The sequence below is a fragment of the Chroicocephalus ridibundus genome, chromosome 3, assembly GCF_963924245.1.
Source record: "Chroicocephalus ridibundus chromosome 3, bChrRid1.1, whole genome shotgun sequence".
NCBI classification, from domain to species: Eukaryota; Metazoa; Chordata; class Aves; order Charadriiformes; family Laridae; genus Chroicocephalus; species Chroicocephalus ridibundus.
This window is the reverse complement of record NC_086286.1, coordinates 101509257-101532935: the sequence shown is the minus strand read 5'-3', so window position 1 is coordinate 101532935 and position 23679 is coordinate 101509257. Positions and strand designations below refer to the sequence as shown.

At 40.7% G+C, this 23679-nt stretch overlaps 1 protein-coding gene across 2 annotated transcripts in view; it reads left to right on the top strand.

Annotated features, from left to right (window-relative positions):
- Positions 1-18193, top strand: part of LOC134513482 (E3 SUMO-protein ligase ZNF451-like) — a 42003-nt gene extending 23810 nt beyond the window's left edge. The window contains exons 12-15 of one of the 2 annotated variants that reach the window (XM_063330287.1): positions 2459-2589; positions 3563-3749; positions 15312-15386; positions 17670-18193. In XM_063330287.1, the coding sequence (XP_063186357.1) occupies positions 2459-2589; positions 3563-3749; positions 15312-15386; positions 17670-17722 (446 nt within the window). In that variant the 3' untranslated portion in view covers positions 17723-18193. The remainder of the gene's footprint in view (positions 1-2458; positions 2590-3562; positions 3750-15311; positions 15387-17669) is intronic. The other variant, XM_063330288.1, reaches the window with a different exon arrangement.
- Positions 18194-23679: the final 5486 nt, after the last annotated feature.

Below are 23679 nucleotides of genomic sequence, written 5' to 3'. Positions count from 1 at the left end.
GACAAAAATAAGAAACTGTTAGGCATCTTGATTTGAAGAAATGTCAGGCCTGCTTGACATCTAAAGTCCAAAGTTACAATTTTTCACAGTTATGTCAAACTTTCGCCGCTTGAATTCAGGCACTTGCTTTCAGTCATACTTTGTTATTCTATTTAATTTACTCAAAACTGGTTTGTCATTAATTTACCCAAACTTGTTTGTTATGACAGGGTCTTCTGTGCTGTTAACTATTTCCAAGGTTTCCATTTCCATGCCCTGTTTTGATTCAGTAAGAAAAAAAATTGATTGAACCCAGGAATGTCTGAACTGTGTTGTTGTCAGAAATGTCTCTTCTCTGACCTATCTAAGAAAGAGAAATAATCCATAGTACAGTCTTAGCGTCACTAATCTATTGTTAGGAACCTCTATTAATACGATAATCTTACCCAAAGGTACCTCTCTGCTAGTTAAGACACTGTTCCCAGGGATGTTCCAAACATAGGCACCTGCTGGCGCAGCCCAGCCCAAATCCATTTCTTGCTTCCCAAATGGAGTTGCTGCATTGCAGGCTGCCTTATGGGAATGGCCCCTGGAGCACTTGAGCTGAAAAACCCACACCAAAGAGTTAACGGTGATTAAAATCGTCCATATTCATATCAGAAAATACTTTAGCAGTTTATTACTGTCAACTACATTGTTACAGAGCCTGGGAATACTAAGGCTCCCAGGCACATCTGGATTCATTGTTGTAGGTGCCCTCTCATAATAATGGTTTACAGAGTTATTTGATGCATGTTATTCTTGTTTGTTTAGCCTGTGAAAATATGGTGATATCCCTGTCTCTTCTGATTTTTTTTTCCCCTGCATTTCCCAAACAACACTTCTGATTTTTTTATTTATTATTTTTATATGATACTTTTGCATTATTTCTGTTATTCCTATTGCTAATACAGCCTTAGCTTTGCTTTGAGTTCTTCCATTGTATTGCCCAGGCTCTGTATGGTTTCTGTTTTCAGCTATCCAGTTGTCCTTCACCCTTTTGTGGTCTAGCTCCACCAGAGTAAATACAGTTCTGTCATTGTTTTCAGCTGTCCTGGCCAAATGTTTATGTTGTATGTTTATGTAGCCAAAAGCCAGGGTTGGTAATTACAAGTCTTTCCTAAATAGCAGGGACCAAGGCTGTCACAACAGATGAGAATGACTTGCAAATACCGCTTTTCTCATGGACACATACTCCTAAATTGTTTCTGCGTAGTCTGCTACTAAATCTTTGAGCTTTGAGATCATCTTTGACACCCTCTTATAGCCATTAGGCTGAAAAGGAGGGGGGGGTTGGAGGGAGGAGGAATCTACTGAAGATTGCTTCTACTTCTTTCTCAGGCTAGGGGTGGGCAGGTTGGAATACGCAATCCTCTGCAACCTGTTTACTTGAGCTCTAGTTTCACATGTCCTCACATGAAGTGTCATCAATGAGTGCTTTCACTTTCCATTCAAAATCCATTCTTACATCCAGCTGCTCTATCATCTGGCACGTAAAGCAACATTTTTCCCTCCCCATTGCAGACCCATTATTTCTTAGCAATTAGGAAGGTCATGAAACTCTTATTCACCCCCTTCAAATTGTCCTTCCATTTGTTTGCCTTTTTACGTTGTCATAGTAACTGCAACTCCTCTGGTGTTTTTTTTCCCCCCTCTTCTTGAGAGACTTACTGCTCCTTTCCCTTGCAACCTCTTTCAGCCTCATCATTCTCTTGATTTGTAGCAGGCCTGTTACTCAGCTCATCTCTATTATCCAACTATTTTCTCAGCCAGTAACTACATGTTTTAGGATACTGTTGAGAAAATTCCTGCACTTATTTTCTTTTTTTTCTCCAGTTGTAGACTCATTTTGCTTATCCTTGACTGCATCCAAGTGTTAGTCAAGACTCTAGCATTTGTTTTAGCTGTTGCTCCAGTTCTTGGATCTTCTTTTAAAAGACTCCTGACATGTAATGTGTCAGACAGTTACAGAGTCTGTTAGAAATAATCTTGGGCGTTACATTAGCACACGATTGCCTAAGAGAAGCATTTCTGTTACTTGTACCGCATTCCCAGAGTTCCTCTGCTTCTGCACATTAACTATAGCTGTGCTTAAAGCTGGAAAAAAATACATGCTGGTGTCTAAATGCACATGATGTCTAGAAGATAAGTTTTTCAGGATTAGAAGTAAAATTCATAAAAAATTGAATGAGTGGTTTTGTGTAGGATCAGGCTAGCTGCTTTTTCCTTTTTTGCTTTCTAACCCAAGAACAAGGGTTCTTTTAGGATTTTGGTTATGTGTTTCCTCATCTTTCACATTGGTCAAAGTAAATTCTGCCTTTAAAGCCAGATTTATCTTTGCTTTTGCCTTCTTGAATTCTTAATTCATGGTGGCATTTCTAGTGTTTTGGGTTTTTTTCCTTTTTTTTTTTTTTTTTAATTTTTCTTCTTCCCTCTTTAGGAGGATACAGCAACTGGAAACCTCCAGTGCAATGCAAAATCTACAATTATCTGAAGAGGATTGGATGTTTCTTTCTTCATCCACGTTGCGGTACCAGAAGAGAAGCAGCAGACTTTGCTCTCTGTGTTCACGTAAGTTAGTGCAGCTTGCTTTATTGTTGTGTTTCTGTACCCAGAGAAGAGTCGCAGATGATACCTGCTATTGATGTGAAATACTAATTGCAGATGATGCATAGATTCTCTCTGCGTGACTTCTGTGTCCGCTAAAAAGAATGATAAACCTGTCACTGAATTCAGCGGAGAACAGACTGTTGAGAAGTGCTTTACGTGGTTTTTTTGTTGTTGTTCTTTTTCTTTCTGCAGGAATAAAAAAAGTTCACCCAAATAGGACATCAGTCCATTGTGGAGGGTAACGGGGATGGTTAGGGAATGAAGAATAAAAAACCACAATTCTTACAGTTTCTGTTTCAGAAAGAAATGTAACTCCTACCTCTCTTCAAGGAGCCCAAATCTAGAGCCATCTTTAAGGTGGAGATGGGTGGGTGCCAGTTTCAGAGACCCTGTTGGGCTGACAAAGAGCAGTCCCTCTCTTCCATAGACCTAGGGCTTTGGCTGAGTTGGGAGAGGTGCAGGTGAAGTACAGGAATCTGGGATGCCATGGAGACTCATGTTCTTTGTATAGTGCTTTATCAGTTAGATAAAACTACTTGAGGATTTAATTCTACGATATAAGTGTGCTTTGCATCAGGGTTTGTATGTTGCATCACACTTTTTTTATGATTCTTAAAATGTTCTGCCCAGATGACTACTCTTATGTGGAGATGCTTCTGAAATCCTGTTTTTCAGGAATTCATTCCATACTCCATCTGTACTTTTCTGTTAGCCATTTTCTATATCTATTTTATGTGTAGAATAAATGCAGTGTCAAAACTGTTGAAATAGTACCTTTCTCAGTGGTATAATGTACATCAGCCATGGAAGCGGAGGTAAGTTGCTGTTGCTGCAGGCATCTTGCCTATGAAGACCTGTTTTCCATAAAGCTACCCAAACACCATGAGGTAAAAATGTGATCTCAGTTCAACACTTGTCACCTGTTTCTGTACAGGCTGGTCGTCTGGATGAGCACCTGCCCAAGCAGATTCCTTTCACTGTACTTTCTGGAGACAAAAGCTTCCTGGAACTGGAAAATCAATTTAAGATGACCCAGCGGTCAGCTCGCATCCTAAATCCTCACCACATTGAAGGAGATATGATGTGTGCCTTGCTAAACAGCATTTCAGATACCACAAAAGGTAGAAAGTAAACATGGAACATAATCTTTCCAGTAAACCAATAATTCTTTCTAATAAAAGAATTGAACACTTGTGCTGGTAACACAAGCTGTTGCTTGATGCTTCTTGTACTGTACTAGTATTTTGATGAAATATAGATCAGAATATCGGTTTGCTTGGGGCAAGCTTTGAAACCAGACTTAAGTGGTTTTTTATTCAACATAACAAACTCTGTCCTCCCTGTATTCTTTATTATAGCAGGAGACAAACTGTTGTTTCAGTTGTCGTCTCCTTTCTTTTTGAAGAAAAGCTGTTTAGAGCACTCTTGGGTGCGTATTTGTCAGTTTGTATTCAAATCTGCTTTGCTTTATTTATTCTGGGTCTGAAACAAACACGACCCTGCTAAAGCATTGTTATTTCCCAGAATATCTCTGCCTATTTTAACTCTGATTGTCCTTCTCACTGCTTCTAGTCAGTTGATAAGTATCTTGATTGGCAGCCATTCGGAGGAAAAATATCAGTGAAAGCTTTTAAGTTCTCTAGAATGCCATATTCTAATTAATGGCATGCTAAAATGGTCACACTGTTTTTATAGAGGATAATCAAAGAGGTTTGAGCCAGCTCATTTTCATGCAAAGGATAATAGAGCTGACATGAGGTTTAATACTTAGTATTTTAAAACATCTTGAATTAAAATTTTCCTAAAAGACCTGACAATTCTCTGTAGACACATTACTGCTTTTCCTGGCTTCTTGTTGTGGTTTTGGAGGCTTGTTTCTGGATTAGCCCTAAACTGTTTTCAGGAAATTACACTGCTAGTCTTGGTGCCAAGTGGATGAGAGCTGTCACATGGTGCTGCTGTTCTACCAGGAAGATTAAAGTGGAGCGCTAGCACTGAATGGTGAATTGGCATCAATCGATTAAAGGGAAAAATAAAGACAGGATAATTTAATGGTTTCCTGAAAAAAATTATCTGTCATGAGCTGGAATTGGTTTATGTGCTTCTGATACAGGAAAGGTGCTTACAGAGTTTTCTGGCCATCCCAGGCATTTGCTGGTCTAGATGTTTCAGCTGGGTAATGGAGATGTGATTCCTAGCCAGAAGCAGCCATACTAGTAAAGTGTCTTGGCATAGTTAATCACAGAACTATCACTTTCACTAGTGCAGTTCATTTTGCTCAAGGGGGAAGATGACTTTTCTCCATGGTTATCCATAAAGCTACACAATGAATCATTGCATTCCCACTATGAGTGTTTTCTTTGTAGAGCGTATTGAAATTCCTAGATTGATAGATCTCTTCTAGTGTAACTATAACTATATTAACGTGGGAGGTTGTTTTTGCTTCGAGAGCTTTGTATATTTTTGGGAGGAAGAGCTGGAAGAGAGCTGTAACTTGCAAGCAGTTAATTTAAGTCAATTTAGCTGTAAGTCAGTTTAGCTATAGGGGCTTCCTTTCTTGTACAGTTTGTTTCGCGACTTAAGGATACAAGACAGTGAGGAGAGGGGAATGAAATGATATGAGACGATGAGGAGAGGGAAATGACTGTTTTGCTACATAAGGGTAGTCTAGCTCCCTGCCTGTGTAGTTTTGCTAGAATAGTTTTATTCACCAGGGTACACTGGCTCAAAGATGATGACTTTGATATAACCATTTTCTGTTTATAAATTATACTTTAGTATTATTTTTTTTAATATTGGCCTTGCTTTTAGAAGTTTCCTAATCTAACCCTTATTTCAAGGTCCTTTACTACATTAATATTTAATTTACTATTATGGTGATGGGCATTATTGAGAGACCCCAAACCTTAACTTGCTGGCTGGCTGCTGGTTGTGCATACCACTTAAGTTATGCATGTGGTCGGGTTTTTTTATTTGTTTTTATAACAAACTTTGAGCAGGAAAGTGATGGAAATGTGCATGAGTCCTTTGGCTGTTGGCATTCCCTGGCAAACTTGTAAGGAACAGAATTGTCTTGAGCCGTCCTTGGTCCCTTTCTTCAGTCAGTGTCAGTGGAGGAGGACCCAGATAGTGAGAGCTGCCTTTGTCTCCTATTCCTTTATTAAAACAGGACATTAGAAAATTCGGTTTTGATAATAGGCCTGTGTTCATTGCGTAGTGCAATGATGTCGTTACCAAGAGTCTATACAGTTTTTTTAAAAACATAAAGCCACCGCAGAACACACACTTCAGTGTGTGGCTCAGCAGCATCAGCAAGCATTTGCAAGTCTTAGTGTGGCAAGACCAGTATTGGAGGGCTGAGATGGAAAGTCATGCGATATATCATAGGCTGGCATAACGTGTTGTCCTGTTACAGAAATGCAGCTGAATATAAGGAAATATAAACAAGAATTGCTTGCTTTGTGACTTTCTCAAGCCTATGGCTATTATTCTGGAGGGAGAAATAAGTGAGAAACGGTTACCACAGAGAATTATGTTGAAAAATGTAAGACAGTTCTTGGTATTGGATGAGCTTCAAAACTAAAAAGTTGTTTCCCTGAATCACCTTCACAGAGCTATCATTAGCTTGTGAGCAGCTGAACTGCATTTGGATTGTGGCAATCCATCACAGGTGCACCTTGTGAACCATTTTACTATGTAAGGGGAACTGCTGTGGGAACTGTGGTATGTGCATTCATTTTAAAATAAATAAAAAGAAAAGTTCCTGCATATGTTGCAATAGGATATCACTACATGCTACCTTAAACCATTGGCTGTAATGGATGCATGAATTTCCTTTGAGGGTAGGTAAAACACTTGTTCTTGCTTGCTCTCTTCTGCTGCTAAACCTGAGTTCATAAATACAGAAGGTTCTTTTTCTTTTATGCTGAAGGCACAGCATATGATAGGAGATTCATGCATGTTAATCAAGGGGTTTGAGAAGGGTGGAAGAGTTGAGTTTTCGGTGTCTCCCTTTGTAATTCCTTTGCAAAAAAAGGTTTGTAGCATGCAGAAAAACACCATTATTCCCTTGTCTATGTCTTAACTCTTCATATCTAGTTGTGACAGTACTGCTACAGTTTATACTTTTAATTGAGTGCTGGACAGTGTTGAGTGCAAAGCTGATGGTAGGTTAGGGGTCGTCATACCCATCCTGACACTGAAAGGAATGCCAGAACTTCTTGGTTGACAAAAGTGATTATTGCCTAAGTTGATGGCTTTAGCTTAACTATATTTCTCACAGTCGTATTCAAATGAGATCCTTTGACTGAGCTCTTAAGTAAACCAGACTTTTTTTAATAAGAGGACCAGACTGTCTCAGGAGACTGTCAAAATCAACGGTGATGTATTATGTCTGCCAGATAGCCACTGCACCTCTTTCACTGACCCATAAACTTCATTTCCACTGTGCTGGAGTATCTTTAATCTGCTGCTATTGCCTGAAGTGTTTAAATACTACCGAATGCAGCTTCTATGAGAGTTAATGTTTGGAAGAGCAGGATTTCAGTTCATTTTGATGAATGCTATTAAGCTTCCTAGCTCCCACTATCCCAATAATTGCTTGCCTTCTCAGTAGTCAATTTTTTGTGGAAGTCCAATACAAATACTACATCTGAATCATAGAATCTTCATGGTTGGAAAGGACCTTTGAGATCATCGAGTCCAACCAAACAACCTGCAATCTCTGCCACTAGAGCATGCCCTGAAGTGCCACATCTAGACATTTCTTAAACACCTCTAGGGATGGTGACTCAATCACCTCCCTGGGCAGGCTGTTCCAGTGCCTGACCACTCTTTCAGTAAAGGAATTCTTCCTAATGTCTAATCTAAACCTCCCCTGCTGCAGCTTCAGACCATTTCCTCTGGTCCTGTCCTTATTCACCTGGGAGAAGAGGCCAACACCCACCTCTCTCCAACCTCCTTTCAGGCAGTTGTAGAGGGCAATGAGGTCTCCCCTCAGCCTCCTCTTCTCCAAGCTAAACATGCCCAGCTCCCTCAGCCTCTCCTCATGTGACCTGGTCTCCAGACCCCTCACCAGCCTGGCAGCTCTCCTCTGGACACGCTCCAGCACTTCAATGTCCCTCTTGTACAGAGGGGCCCAGAACTGAACACAGGACTCGAGGTGAGGCCTCACCAGCGCCGCGTACAGAGGCGCCATCACTTCCCTGCTCCTGCTGGCCACGCTATTCCTGATACAAGCCAGAATGCTGCTGGCCGCCTTGGCCACCTGGGCACACTGCTGGCTCATGTTAAGCTGGCCATCCACCAGCACCCCCAGGTCCTTTTCTGCTGGGCAGCTTTCCAGCCACTCTTCCCCAAGCCTGTAGCGTTGCTTGGGGTTGTTGTGACCGAAATGCAGGACCCGGCACTTGGCCTTATTAAACCTCATACAGTTGGCCTTGGCCCCTCGATCCAGCCTGTCCAGGTCCCTCTGTAGAGCCTTCCTACCCTCAAGCACATCAACACTCCCACCTAGTTTGGTGTCGTCTGCAAACTTAGTGAGGGTGCACTCAATCCCCTCATCCAGATCATTGATAAAGATATTAAACAAAACTGGCCCCAGAACTGAGCCCTGAGGGACACTACTGGTGACCGGCTGCCAGAGGATTTCACCCCATTAATCACAACTCTCTGGGCACGGCCATCCAGCCAGTTTTTAACCCAGCGAAGTGCACACTTGTCTGTGCCATGATTCGCCAGCTTCTCCAGGAGAATGCTGTGGGGGACGGTGTCAAAGGCCTTACCAAAGTCCAGATAGACAACGTCCACAGCCTTCCCCACATCCAGAAGGCGGGTCACATGGTCACAGAAAGAGATCAGGTTGGTTAAGCAGGACCTCCTTTTCCTAAACCCATGCTGGCTGGCCCTGATCCCTTGGCTGCCCTGCACTTGCCGTGAGAGCTCACTCAAGATCATCCTCTCCATGATCTTTCCTGGTACCGAGGTCAGGCTGACAGGCCTGTAGTTCCTCGGATCCTTCTTCCGACCCTTCTTGTAGATGGGCGTCACATTAGCCACCCTCCAGTCATCTGGCACCTGCCCTGTTGACCAGGATTGTTGCTAAATGATGGAGAGAGGCTTGGTGAGCTCTCCCGCCAGCTCCCTGAGTACTCTTGTTTGAATCTGACCCCAGTCTCTACTTTTTCTGAACCTTCAGTTAACACAGACTGCGAATGACTAAAGATAGATCATGGCCTCCAGCCCTCACTGTCCAAAGAGAGAGAACGTGAAGGGCATGAGCATCTGCAGTGTGATGCACCATGAATGAATGATAGTTACTCCAGTAAAAATCTATTCCTTTACTTACACTGTTATTACAGTGGCCACAGCCTATTGTAGTAGGGAGTGATAAAGTCACCCTTGAGTTGTAACCTTGTGTTTAGCTAGAACAGGAAGTTATTAGCGGCTTTGGTATGTCAGTGGCCTCTCTTGTGTGCATGGTTGAATATATGTATATGCCCTAGGGAGAAAGCAGTGTTATAAAACCTATGATAATGAGTCTGAACAAGAATTGTAGCCAAGTGGATGAACTGGGAAGACCTCATGATCAGATCATACCAAAAAATCCTCAAGGTTTAATTTAATCTAGTTGTGAATTTGAGAGAGGTGTCTAAGATGAAGGTTAAATGAAAGTCTGAGTGACAATCATGGTATTGGCCACGGTTTCCAAAAAATGCAATTGGAGAAGAGTGGAGGATTGAGAGCTTTACGCTTGAATGAACTGATGAATGAGCATCTGTAGGGAAAGATAGATAGGGTGAAGCTTTAGTTTGCACAGAGGAAGAGAGGTCTTGTGTATTTGGGAGCCCTCAGCAGGGAGTAGCTGTACTTATATTTACAGATGATGTTACCTTAATGAAGAAATGGAGATTAGAGCAGTGAGTACTGGGGAGGCGTATGTGGTGAGGATCCTCCAGAGACATATTGAAGAAGAAATCAAGGAAGGGATTCCAGAAGCCAAGGAACAGTATTTTAAAGGCAGCATGATCACACATACTGAATGCGATTGCTAGCGAAGGTAAGCATGGGGTACTGATCTTAAGTTTTTGGCTAAGTAGTGTCATGGATGGAAATATTTGACAAAGTTATGATTTAACAGCAGTTCAAAATTTATTAATGATTTGAGGCAGATCAAGATGTTGAATTTTAGCAGCACTTAATAATTGATTTGAGGATTTGTGAGGTGCTTTAACAAACTAATTGAAGAGTGACTTGATTACAGATTTGAAAATGGCCAAGATTCACGCTAACTTACTATAGGGCATCCTAAATCCATACATATGTGTATGAACACAAACATACCAACACACATCACTCAAGGGGTTGTGCACACACACACGAGTCTTTGACTGCTAGGACCAAAGTTCCCTTCACAGTGGGTGACTCTGAGTCTACGGGTGCCCCTTTTGACTCCTTAGGCATGCACAGACAGATGGTCAGAAAGTATTTGGATCCAGTAATAGATAAGAACACCTACACTTGTAAAGCTAATGTGCGGCTCTTTGGGCCACAATCCATATATTGTCTGGAGTGATTGATTGTAGTTCTTTTTTCCAAGTGGTAGGGGACACGGGAGCCAGGTGTGCTAATGGACCAGAACATAATGTTCTGATCTGTTACCCTTCATTCTTTCTTTCTTTTATGTTGGATTATTATATGTCCCAGGTGTTAATGGATTGCCATAACATTCTGGTCCATTGTATTGTTATGTGACCCAAGGTAGGGGGGGGAAATTGGGCCAAGCACCAGGTGGCCTAAAGGCACGGGGGTGAGGTTGCACCATCACAAGTAGTTACTGGGATCCTGAATAAGGTAACTTTAATGGTATCCTTAAGGCAACGTAGCACTAAAACCTCAGACATCAACTGTAAAAAGAAAATGCTCAGTGGGGGGAGATACAGTGAGTTAAATGTGATATTATTGTCACCGTACATTAGGGTGGGAAACAGGCAGATGAGGTTGGGATTTACTGAAAAGACTGAGAGAAGGAGCATTGTAGGAGAGAGAAGTGGAGGTAGCGTGTGAGACTGCGCAACATGTGCAGTAGTCAGGAGGTGCGTTAAGAAGTTGTGTGGCAAGGGAGGAGGACAATTCAGTCCTGAGGGAACGGAAATTCAGTCTCTGGTGAGACAGAGGAACCAGTAAACCTGATGGAAATTATTAAGGGGATGGTGGTAACTAGGGAGGTTGCAAGAGAAGAGGGTCAGATATAGGGGGGGAATTATGCTGAGCCTCGTGGGCAGCTAATCCAAATTCAAGCTGTGAGCTTTGATGTCAGGACAGTGGGTGGCGCTTGCATTCTGTGAAAGGTAACCACTCTCCTCCCAGAATACGTTTCTAAGACAGACTCATGAAATGTCAAAAAAATCACTATATTTGCTCCCATCTATAATCTGTCTGATCCTTGATCTCTATATTCATCCAAAGTTTGCTTTCCTGTTTTTCTTTTTTCTTCTTCCAGCAGGAATTTGGCAATATGTGAGGACAATAGTGAGCAGTGGGATTTCTTTGAGAGAATAGGTATGGTCACGGTTTCTTAGCTGTTGTTTATTTAACACAAGGTACTACAGAAGAGTACAGAAGAGGCCATATGTTAGGATCTCTTGGCTGAGAAACTGGTCAGTTGCTTTTCCTCTGACCCCAGAGGAGTTGGGAGCTACAGAATGTCCTAAGGATTTTAACAAGAGACACAGGACATGTCTCATTCCTCCAAATTAAACATTCTCATTTACTGTTCATCACCAGAAGATGCCAGCAGTACCAGGAGTATATGCTGATGAAGTGTGGGCTGGATGAGCCAACAGTGAGGTGGACTGAAAACTGACTGAATGGCCAGACCTGGAACACGGTGATCAGTGGCATGAAGTTCAGTTGGAGGCCAGTAACCAGCGGTGTACCCCAGCAGTCAGTACTGGGACCAGTCCTGTTTAATGTCTTTGTTGATGATCTAGATGGTGGAGGAGAACGTACCCTCAGCAGGTTTGCTGATGACACACAAAACTGGGAGTGGCAGGTGATACACCAGGCGGTTGTGCTGCCATCCAGAGAAACCCCAACAGGGGAGAAATGGGCTGACAGGAACCTCATGAAGTTCAACAAGAAGTGCAAAGTCCTGCGTCTGGGGAGGAACAACCTCAGACACCAATATATGCTGACTGGGAGTCAACCAGCTGGAAAACAACTTTGCAGAAAAGGACCCAGGGGTCCTGGTGGACACCAAGTTTACCATGAGCAAGCAGTGTGCTCTCATGGCTAAGAAGGCCAACGGTATCCTGGGCTGCATTAGGAGGACTGTTGGCAGCAGGTTGAGGGAGGTGGTCTTTTCCCTCTAGTGAGCACTGGTAAGGCCATAACTGTCAAGTTCTGAGCTCCCCAGTACAGTATCCTTTTGTAATATTCAAAAACTTTCTGAATATATAGTACTGGGCAGACAGCGGGAACGGGGCTGGACAAGATGACCTCCAGAGTCTGTTCCAACCTCAGCCTTTCTGTGATGTTTGCATGGAGTATATTCTTAACTGGAATCCGATCTTGAGACCAGAGTTCAGTCACAGGGTACAGGCCCACTATGAGCAGCATTAGGTCAAGCACAATGACTTGTCCCATGTGGAAAACCAGCCTGGTGTCTTCTGACTTGAAAAATGCATCTATTCAGTTGGCCTTTCTTTCTCTTTGGTTGACAAGCGATGAGTTTCACACTGATAGTTCTTGCTGTCTAGCCTCTTATGGAAGCTGAATTTCTGCCCCTGCCGCCCCTCCCTTCCCCCCCCTTTATTTATTGAAACATTTCTGCCTAGGATTTTTCCTGCAGACAGCTTTCTTCTTACTGTTACTATCTTATTCCTGATTCCCAAAGAATCATATCAGAACTTCTTAAAATTCTCATCGTTACTACTTTTGTGCCTCTAGTCTTTGCTCTGTGTAGATTTGGGGAGGGTGGGGATAGGGAGGAACACCGAGGACAAACAAGTTTTTGGGTTTGGGTAAGGAAAGTTTCGGTATAGTTTGAGATACTGACAAGCCTTTGCATGAAAAGCTCTTAGATAAGACTTGCCTTTTTGATAGCCTCTTTATAGGTTAACTTTCGCCAACTCAAAGATTTCAGAGAATCCAGCAACTGCCTTCATGGGAAGTTGAATGTGCATTAATACAGTTAGAAGGGAGAGAAGTCTTGCAAATAATGACCAGTGAAGGCAGAGTGTAGCTCATAAGACTTTTAATGTGCCTCGTAACCACATTTGACTGCAAGCTGATTCTTTTTTCCCCCTCAAACTAACAGAAGATCATCAGTACTAATTGTTGTCAAGTTTCATAGTTTCTGGCAGTGGAATAGTGTTGTCTTCAACTATGCTTTAAGCAAACCTGTTCTCTGTGATGTTGTAACTACCAGGTAGTATTTAGTTATTGCATATCATGTGCAATGATAAATCATGGGGCATGCATTTAAAAATGTTTAAATGTTTTGCATGCCGGTTTGCATATACTTCTGTTCCAGTATGAGTCCTTGCCCCATGTTATTACAGTGGTGTAATTAAGGTGGTGTGACTAGCAAAACATTTTGGCAAGATGAGGCCTGCATTAATGCATAAGATGAATCTTAAACTTTGTTAATGAACTAAAATAATTCTATCTGCAAATCCTGTTTTAGCATTCATAACTGTCTTAATTGACAGTAAAGTCAACTTACCTGCTGTATTCTGAAAAATGAGTGTCAAGTTAGCCTGTTGTCTGGATCAGGGAAGCCAGGAGTAAGCAGGAAAGCACTGACCTCCAACAGTGTGTCAGTGGGTTGCCATCATGGCTTCTCCTGGGGTGAATGCAAAGTGACTCTCTAACCAGTTCCAGGAAAGTTGACTTCTTTTAGATCATATCTCAAAGAAACTCCTGGATTTCTGACTATTCCTGTCCTGTGCTGTTTAACCATCTGTGCAAGATGACAATCAGAAGAATATTGCCTTGCCCGTTTGCCAGCATCTTCTGTCAAGTGGTCTAAAAAAAACCTCACAAACCTCCAGAAAAGTGCTCCTAATGCATTTTTTTATTTTAAAATGGTAGCAAATCAGAGACCCTCTTGTGCTATGCTTTACTGCTCACAGGAACTTGGTTCTTCCATTATGCTTATGCCAAGAAGTGAGTTAGGGAGTGATTGCTTCAACTGTTACACCTCTAACAGTACAAAACTTTTTAGAGCAGTCTTCCAGGCTGGAAGATGGAAAAAAAGGTTAATAAGGGAGAAGCCACTTGTTCAAAGCCTCTTCTTTGCACTTTTTCCTCCCTTCCATAAGTTATTGTAATGACTTTTTTTGTGGTCGTGTGGATTTTTCTGTCTTTTGCTTTGTTTGCTTTGGAAGATGATGTGAAAAATAGTATCTCTTCTGCCCAAAGATAGTAGGCAGCTCCAAAAAGGATTCACAGTCAGTCTGCCAAGTGACTGGAGAAAAGACTGTTTTAATTGCACTGTATATCCGGCTATTTCTGGTATCTTTGTGGGCTCTTGATCTCTGATACCAGCTGTTGGAGTTTGTATTCCTGGAATTGGGAAAGTCAGCAACACTACTGTTCGAATAAGGTATATGTGTCAGAGGTTTGAAAACAAATTTTAGAAAGTGTACGTGTCCCTCTGAATACCTAAGTTGGGTCATTTAAAATGCCAGAAGTTGCACAGTCAGTAAATTAGATGTCCATATTGGAATGATCAGAAGTACTTTGGCGTACTAATAAACATGATGACTTTAAGGGAAGTGCTTCTGTTGATATGACCGTAGGAGACCTAGTTGATTGCGAATGCTATAAGACCTCATTACAGAGACCATCTCCCAAAATAGCAATAGCCTGTAGCAGGAGAATGAATACATAATGTGACTCATCGACTTGTTTATTTTTTAACCTGTAGTTTACTGAGACTCTGTTTAAAACAAATGAAAAACAAAAACCAAACCACCTTAGGCACACTGATCCCTGCTAGACAGTTCAAAATAGAGCTGTCGTGCTGGAGCTGGAAACCAGCCTCGTGAAGAGTGTTACTTAGAAAGGCAAAGGTAGTGGAGTTTTGGCTGGGCTTGGCTATTGTCGTGATGAGTTAGCAGATTAAACTAAGTGTATCGACTCGTTTTCCTTCTGTGAGACTTGAACAACATTTGCTGAATTACACGGCTCAGTTGAGTTAACAGCACTCCACTGTTCAAATGGTGTATTTGGGCAACAAAATACAGCTAAGACCATGTGTAGGCAGACACACGCTATAGCACTTTTTCCCATAATTAAATCCTTGCTACATTTTGTAGAAAGCGAGTACTGTCTTTTTAAAAAAAAATAAAAAATGAATATTACAACAAAGCAAATGCAGTAGACACTAACAGTAGCTTCTGCACCTGTTATTTCTTATTACTGCTTTAATATAAAATTGAAGCAGTCTGCCTCTAGATTTTGGGGAGAAAGGGAAGAAGGCAGCTGAAAAATAACTGTCTCTTGAGTTACTGTCTTAAACTACCACTATAATGCATTTTTATCTTGATTTTCACATCATAACAAGTGTATTTCTTCAGATTCAACCTATGATGATGTTACAGTAAGAGAAGTGCAAGAGGGGACTGTTAAATTTATTAGAAGCAATGTGTAATTTATGTTTCATTTGTACGCTTAAGGTTCAGATAGTGAAGAGGATGAAGATATCAAACTAACAGTGAAGAGGAGCTTAGAAGAAACAAAGAAGCAGGAAGGTCTGTTAATTTTTACTATTCTGTGTTCAAGAGTGCTATTAGTTATGGAAAATATAGAAATTAAACTTATAATCAGTTTTATGGGAAGTCACCTTTTAGGAATACTCTCTAAAATATGCTGGGCAATCTTGAGTAGTTAAGAACGCTGTGATGAGTTATAAATAAAAACTAATTTCCTAACCTGAAAAGTATGCCAGCAGACTCAAAATCTGCTTTATTCGTGCACCACAGGGTATTGTGCAATTAAAGAGTTGACTGAGCTCACTTTGTACCAGTTTAATGTGACTGTGTTGACTCAGAGTAGAACAACTAAATAGTTGAACTTCTGAATAAGTAGTTCAAAATAAGGTACTCTATCTCAACAAAGCACTCTGGCCTCCTAAAAAAGCTGTAGATTCATGCACAAGTTTTAATCAGCAGTACAGCTGTCTGCTCACATCATATCTTGCCTTATTTGAAATTGTTTTCATCCTTTTGCTGTTGTGCTTAGTGGTGGTGTTCATACAATGCAGTCATTAATTTTTGGTGACAGACTACAGTGAACTTTGAAAAGAATTTATTGTTTAAAGGCTTGAATCTGCCCTCCTACCTGATGGAAATAAAACCAGCTAAAACAAATAATAATTTGTACAAGGTCAGCGATCAAACTGAATCTTACATTCCCAGAATTTATTCAGTTACATATTTACCAACTTTTACTAAATGTCCCACATCTTCATCTACAGTACTGAAAGTTTGCCACGCTCAGGTCCCCCTAGCACTGGGTATTGCCACCAGGGATAGCAGTGGCATTTAGTACATACAGGAGGTGTCAGTTCTGGTGCTGCTGAAGACATCTGACCTTATGAAGCAGCCTGGCTTCAGCTGCCTTCACTGGCTGCCTGCGTGATTAATCGCAGTTCTGTCACAGGGTAAAAGGGAGTGAGAAGGCAAAATCAGCCCCAGAAAGGGGTGAAAAGGAAAAAGCACTAGCAACTGCTGGAAGAGGAGAAAGCGAAAAGCAAGTGTAGGAGGCAGAAAAAGCTGCTTCAGCAGCTCCAGGGAATAGAGGACAGTCCAGGTCACTGCATGCCACTAGCAACTGAGTCACAGTTTGGACCTTATTCTTGATTCTTGCACACGCTTAGTGGCTAATTGACAACATATTTTAATGCAAGCAGTTATATGCAAATGGCTTTTGGCTTTATTTCGATTGCAAAAATTCTTTTTTGTTTCTGTGACCATGGAATGCTTTCCTTTCAGAAACGTGTCTTATCAGTAGTATCGGATGTTGCAAGAAGGTCCAGGTGAATGAGTATGACTCTGCTGACATGAGAGAGCATTCATTGATACTATTTCTGTTCCAAATCTAGGCCTTGCATAAAACAGCCCGACAATAATTAAAGTTTTAAAATCTGTTACGTTAATATATGTAATTATTCTGTTTCCTTTGTTGTAAGAGTTAAGAGCTTTTGTTACAGGATGTGCTTGTGTCCTCCTAAATCAGAAGATGAATAATTCAACAGTGACAGTGTGTCTGAAAGCTGCTTTAATTTTTCCAACTATACCATTGATATTAATGTTTACTGTACATATAAACCTTGTCTAACTTAAGATATTTAATTCACTAACACCGAACAATTAGTGGCCAAAGCAACCTAAATATAATGCAGAAACAGAGTTTCTTTTTTTGAGTATTATGAAAGGTGTTTAAGAGAGGTTGTTAACAAGTCAGATGACTGCAATGCAGCTTTTGCCTCTACCATCAAAAATGTTACAGCCCTGATCTAGACTATTCTTACTGTTAATATGATTATTTTTTTCCCCCCCTCTATTTGGCCTTCTTAGTAAGAGTCACAACAGTGTTGCCAGGTTAGAATGTAGACATGGGAATATCTATTAATAAGGAACTGGAATGAAAATACTGAAACCTCTGCTTGTTTTGTGTCTGTCTTTTTTCATTTTCATACTTTATTTTTCTTGGTGCATACATATGCGTTCTAATCCTAGTATTATTTTGACCAGTAAATATGTTGTTGCGTTATACTCTGAAACTAATCATTGGTCTGTCCCTAGTTAATACAGTGGAAGGTTGTAGAGGTTGTTCCTGTATTTTGAAGTGTTGAAAAGATAGCATAAGAGAAAAGGAGGGAAATCATTCTGTTTCTCTGCCTTTTTGCAGTCTACTGTCATTGCCCACAGAAGTAATTTGTTGCTTTATGTAGTAATATTAATGTGGTTGTGTTTATGACTAGTTATCAACCATAGTTTGAGATTATAATCAGTCTTTTTGTGTTTATACAGAGGAAGACACAGAATTGGAAGAAGCTATCAAGAGAAGCCTTGAGGAAATGTAAATGAAACTTCAGTGGACTAACACCTCATCATCAGAGCTGCTCACAAAAATGGAAGCTTGTTCATCTATTTACAAAGGTTCAGAAATACCACTTCAAAAACACGTCTGTATCTTAAATTGTTAGATTTATAATCTGATGTCCTCTGTCATGCTGCTGAACAGCTGAAGTTTATGGATATCTGCTGCAATATATTGTGTATTGTAAAAATAATTTTTTTAAGCCTTTGCATATTCTGTTTCTAATGGGTGATGACTAAGTCTTTCCAGTCTAGCTGTATAAGTTGTTGCCTAATTAGTAGGCTGGTCTTACTAGGTATTCTGGGGTTCTAAGTTGCTGTTTGGTTTTTTGTTGTCTTTTTTTTAAAATTGGTTCTTGTATTTAATTTTTCTGTCACAAAATGTCATTGTCTTTATTTACTTTTTCATGTGGTCATTGCAACAGATAAAAATAGTAAACTCCAATTATCTCAGATTTGCCTAGCTAATCTTGTTATAAAGAGAAGCTTAGATCCCAGGTTTGTAAATTGAACATATGGCCTAACTCTTGCCTGTGGCCAGTTTCACTTCACAGACCATAATTTTGTCTATGTCCTGTTTGTTATAAATGTCAGAATCAGGACCACAGGCTGTACAGTTAGTTTGTTAGCTTTATTTTTATAAATGTGTGGTTTTTTCCATAGTAGCATGGTAGAGTGTTGGATTTGATAGCTTAAAGTTTGATGGGTTCAGTTCTTCTCCCTGATCTGAGGCTGGAACAACTGTTTAAGGGAGTAGAAGCTAAATAAACATTCTAGTTCCTGTTTGGAATAGATGTGGAGAATTTAAGCTGCATTATTCCTATATACTAGCATCTTTGCTCCCTTCTGTTCATGAAGAGGTGGCCTTGGATAAATGAATGTAAATGTGTTAATTATTTTTGTACTGTCCTTATTTTAAGATGAACAATTATTTCTGTGTTTAAAATTATCTATGCCACCTTTCTCAGTTCCTCTGTTTAAAAATACCTATGCAAGCTGTCCAGCTTTACCAGCCTATTACACTTCAGTTAATGATTGCTGTCAATCAGTAAGAAATCTCAATGTAATAAAATGCCAGCTTGTTTTTTTTTTTAATTATTACTCATTAGCCTGTGAGTTTGTCTCTAACTGCTGTAGATCTAATATTTTTAAATGGAGATCTAAATACTTTTTGTGGAGAGTAAGACGTGGGAAAGGCTAGGTTTTTCTCAGTCTCTTGATTCCAAAGAGTCAGAATAACTACAGCTGTGTGTCATCATGGTCAGAAAAGCTGGGAAACTGGCACTGGTTGATTTCCAGTCATGGTTCTGATGTAATTGCCATCTCTGAAACAAATAGAAATTAATGAAGAATCTAATGAGTTATCTCGGTGCCCATTAGCAATCATACAACTTGAAGCTGTTCAAACACCAGAAAATAGTTTGAACGCTTCCAGTGCATTTGACTCTGACACCCGAGTGTCACAGAGTAAGCGGGACCCCTTGTGCCTGCTGCTTGATTTCTTACTGCAAATCTCAGATTAATTGCTCTCCTGTTCAAATCTGGGTGTATAGCTCATAGTGCTCCTGAGGAAGCCCTTTTCTGGAAGATTTTTGAGTTGCCTTTAGCTACTGACTCACAAGCTGAATCAGTTCCACAATTTTTCACATCAAGTTCTTCTAACAAAGGGTGGAATGAGACAGAAAATTTTCATCCTCAAAAACATCTCAGTCCAAGTTACAGAGGCTTTTGGGCAGTTGTTTTTTTTTTTTTTTTTTTTCCAGTGCAGACCCTAAAGTTGCAAATTTCTTTCATAATGAAAAGATGTTTCAGCTTGAGAAAGTTCTTTGCTTGGCTCAACCAATGTTTAAAACCTGGGTAGATGGTCTTCTCCAGAGTCTGCTATGTTGGATTTTGATCATGTGCTTTATTCCTCATAACACTTTATTTTGTCATAAATGTAAAGTTTGCTTGTACCTGACAGGCCATGACTTAATTGGTTACATTAAAAACAAACAAACAAAAGCCATGTGTGCACACACATTGTCTGTACTTGGAGTTCCAGTTATTAAACACATTGTATTGGCCTCCGCATCTGCTTACCAAAACAAGTAGCAAATCCCAGACACTGCTGCTATGGCTTTTATGAAAACAGCTAAATAGAGTTCTAGTCTCTGTATTCTTTTTATGTTAAAAGTAGCCTCCAGAATTATCGATGTCTTAAAATTCTTCCTCATTTTCTTTGGCCTCTTTGAGGTTCTCTTAACTCTCTGAAATTTTTCTTTGCAAATTTTTCTGCCATCACTGGCTTGTGATCCTTCAGTTTCCAGAAGAGGAGAGAAAACTGTATTCTTAAAACATGGCATGTACAGACGTGTGACTTGTTACTCACCAACAGCTTGTGGTACTGCACCTTGTTCTTCAGCTGGAAAAGGTGTCTTGTAAATGGTCGCGTTTCAGAACTTAATGTTTCTGGCTGGGGATCTTGTTTAACTGGCTGAAATTCTTGAGGTTTGCCTTGCGTATGCTGCTGAGAGATTTGTCTGCATTTACAAGCACAGTTCATCTGTTAAAAAGAGCTTGCCCAGCATCCTTTATGTTTGTACTAGAAGTGATTTGTCCTGCCCTTTTTAAGAGAATTTGCTTTTGTGGTGGTGATCGAGTTCACCCTTCATTAATCTAAAGTAATCCTGTGGTGATTTTTCCTATTTCTCTTTAGTGAGGAAAAAAATCTAATCTCCACCTCACTACCACCATTTTACTGCTCTTAATTTCTTTATGGTGCATGTGTTAAGCTTTTTACAAAACTGAAATCGTGACAACTCGAGATTGGTACAAGGCTTTTATCTGTTTGGTGCCTTCTGCACCATATTCTTTCATACCAAACAAAAACCCTCTTTTGGTCATATTTAGAGACAAGATGAGATGCCAAATAAGTCTGTGCAACTGTGATGAAAGTCACTGGAGCACTAAAACATCATGCCTACTTGGTTGCTTCTGTAGTTTAATAATATTAAAAAAAATTAAAAAATATAAATTATCCTATTGTAAACTACTTGCTTTGTATGTGGTTTGGGGTGATGGGTTAATTTTCTTAGCTCTTCAAGGTATACAGAAATGACCGCTACTGTTCCTATAGCAGCCACAGAATGCAAACCTTCACCGAATCTTTACCAAATATGGTGAAGTTTATAGAGGTATGAAGTTACGCCGTTTTCTTTCTTAAAAGGAAAGTGTTCCATCATCTGCTTGTGCTGTCCTAGCAATGTTTACAATGACTGCTGTAAATTGGAAGGAGGTGAGGAGGATGGATGATGAATTGTTTCAAAATTAATTTAGAAAAATTGGCTGACATTAGCACAAAGATACTTTCTGGCAATTCTTTCCAGCTAAGTAGCTTTAATAAAGTCTGCATCTGCATATTTCTTTGACGCTTCTAAACCTCCTCAAGTTTCCTGTGGAAATTCTTAATTCAAGTGGTTTAGAGCTCAGTTGTAACAATCTGCATCAAATAATATGGTACAAGATATTATAAAGGTGGATGTAAACAAGTCAGGAAATTTATTGCAAGTGGCAAGTACAGGAAGAGCGTGCCCTCGGACAGCAAAGCTCTGCATGCATGGAAATTTGATGTAAAGTTCCCTTTGCAAATCTGTGCAAGCTTACTTTCACTGACTACAGTATCCTAATTTTTAGGAGCCCTTCTGCTTGTTTTTGGTTTGGTGTTGGTTTGTTTTTTTTTTTTTTTTTTTTTGCGCTCAGAGCTTCATTGACAATTGTCTGAGCATCTGCAGCTGTACAGAATTCATTGGCTCATTTACTAGGCAGTTTTCTTCTCTGTGAAAATGAACTGCTGCATGCCCCAAAATGGTCATACCAGCTTTCAGATGGCTTCTGAGATAGAGGACTTCATTCAGACTTTTAACAGGCTTGGGACCTCAGGGCTTGCCTACACAGTCAAATGACTGCGACATGTATAGGCAAACCCAGGGCTAGCTTTAATTAGCACTGGTAACAATAGCAGCAAAGACACAGTAGCACAGGTTCAGCAGGCGCTGAGTGAGGGGGCAGCCTACTGTGATATGTATTTTGATTGAAAACACACCTTAGAAACCCGCGTTGGCCCATCTTTGCTGCTGTCACGCTGCTGGGGAGACTGCAAGCCAGCTTTGGTTGGCTGGCCCAAGCCATGGTTGCATCCTTCTGGTATGTATAGGAACTGTTGTGGTTCCATAACACCTGCATATAAAGAAGGTTCTTCAGATGAAGATGTAGGTGAAGGAAGGAAAAAATAATTCCTGTAGGTGAAGGGAGGAAAATAATCTGGCATGGCGTTTCTTGGGTGTGGACTTTCTCTTTGATCCCATTCCATGACAGCTCATGTATAAATGTTAGGGTACATGACAAGGTATAAATCAGGGTTTGGAATAAGGCAAAGCTGGAACTAAGGTGCTATTTAGCAATGTGGCTATTGGTGTTGCTTTTAGTGTAGATCATCTCCCTGGCTCTGGGACTTCTACAGATACATCAGATGTCTGAGACCTAGGAAAGTTGCTTTTTCTGCTACCTCAAGGGACCTTGTGCGTGTCAATGAGACCCTTCTGTACTTTGCTGTGTTTTGCAATTTGCACACGTTTTTTACGATGCTGTAGTTTAAACAAGAGACAGACAGCGGCTTCATTGCTGAGGCAGGAGTGCAGAAACCATGAGATACACACCTTCTCCTCGTGTTCTCTCTGGTGCGCATAGCCAGAGCAGGGCTCTGGAGTCCATCACATGAACACAGCTGTGGAGAAGATGAGGAGAGGGGGATATTGGCATGGCAGCACTGGCAGTCCTGAACTTGGCCATCACTGTTCTTCACCACAGACCACAAGGTGGAGGATGAAATCTGTGCTTTGTTTCCTCCTTCTGTTGCATTGAGGCCCCAAAGGCCCTCATGATTTTTGTGTCCCCAGACTTCTCCTAATTCATCTGTGAGTCACTTCCCTTCCTCCAGAGACGGACTCCTGTCTTTCCAGCCATCTATTATTTTAGAAAAGTGGTGACAAGTGCCCCTTTACATACCTCAGCAAGAAATAGAGGGAACAGGGCAATCTACCCTTCTAGAGAGAGGGAAAGCTGTTTTCATGGTCCTTCCAAGCTTCTAAATGGGAAGATATCCCAGGTTGCACAGGCAGTAATGTTGAGGCTTGTCCTCAAAGACCATTTTTGCTTATAAACCTGTGTTTTGGTTCCGGGGTTTGTGCTATTCTCACTTCTAGGGTAAAATGACATTTTGCTGCTAAAAAGGGTAAGTCTCATATGGGATACGTTTGGACACAGCTACAGCTGTTCTGTGCCTGTGGTTCATTGCAGCTTCTACCTGTGTGGAATTAAAACCCTGTGCAAGGAAAAAAATGTTCATAGCTGTGCAGCTATTTTGATTTCTGCTTTTTAAACCCAAATCTATTTGATACTTAATAAATTGGCTTGGGAAGAATAGAAGGATCCTAGGAAAAAAAATGGTTGCAAACTGCGTGTCCTGGCTACAAATGGTTTCTGCTTGGGGTGGGAAGCGGTTTTTAATTATCTTCTACAAAGACCGTAGAGACATGGATGGAACAATTGTTCAAATGAAGTTATTTCCATGAGCTCACAGGCAATGAGCCTTACTTATCCAACTACATAAAACAAAACTCGGGCAATTAATTTAACGAGAGCATTTGGGACATGATATCATTCTGAGTGGACGAGCCTGAGAAAACAGCTATTTTGAATCACAGCGGGATAAGTGTACAAAACAGTATCCCTGTGCAACAGAATCCCTCTTCGCTGGGTGCCAAAAATTGGTCTGTTAGAGACATGGGTATTTGCCCAAACCTGGACTTTTGGGATAAGCAAATTCCTTTTTAAATACTCACTGTAGAGGCAAGTGAAGCCTATGTGTGACTTCAATTGCCGGAACCAACGCTTCCAGCAG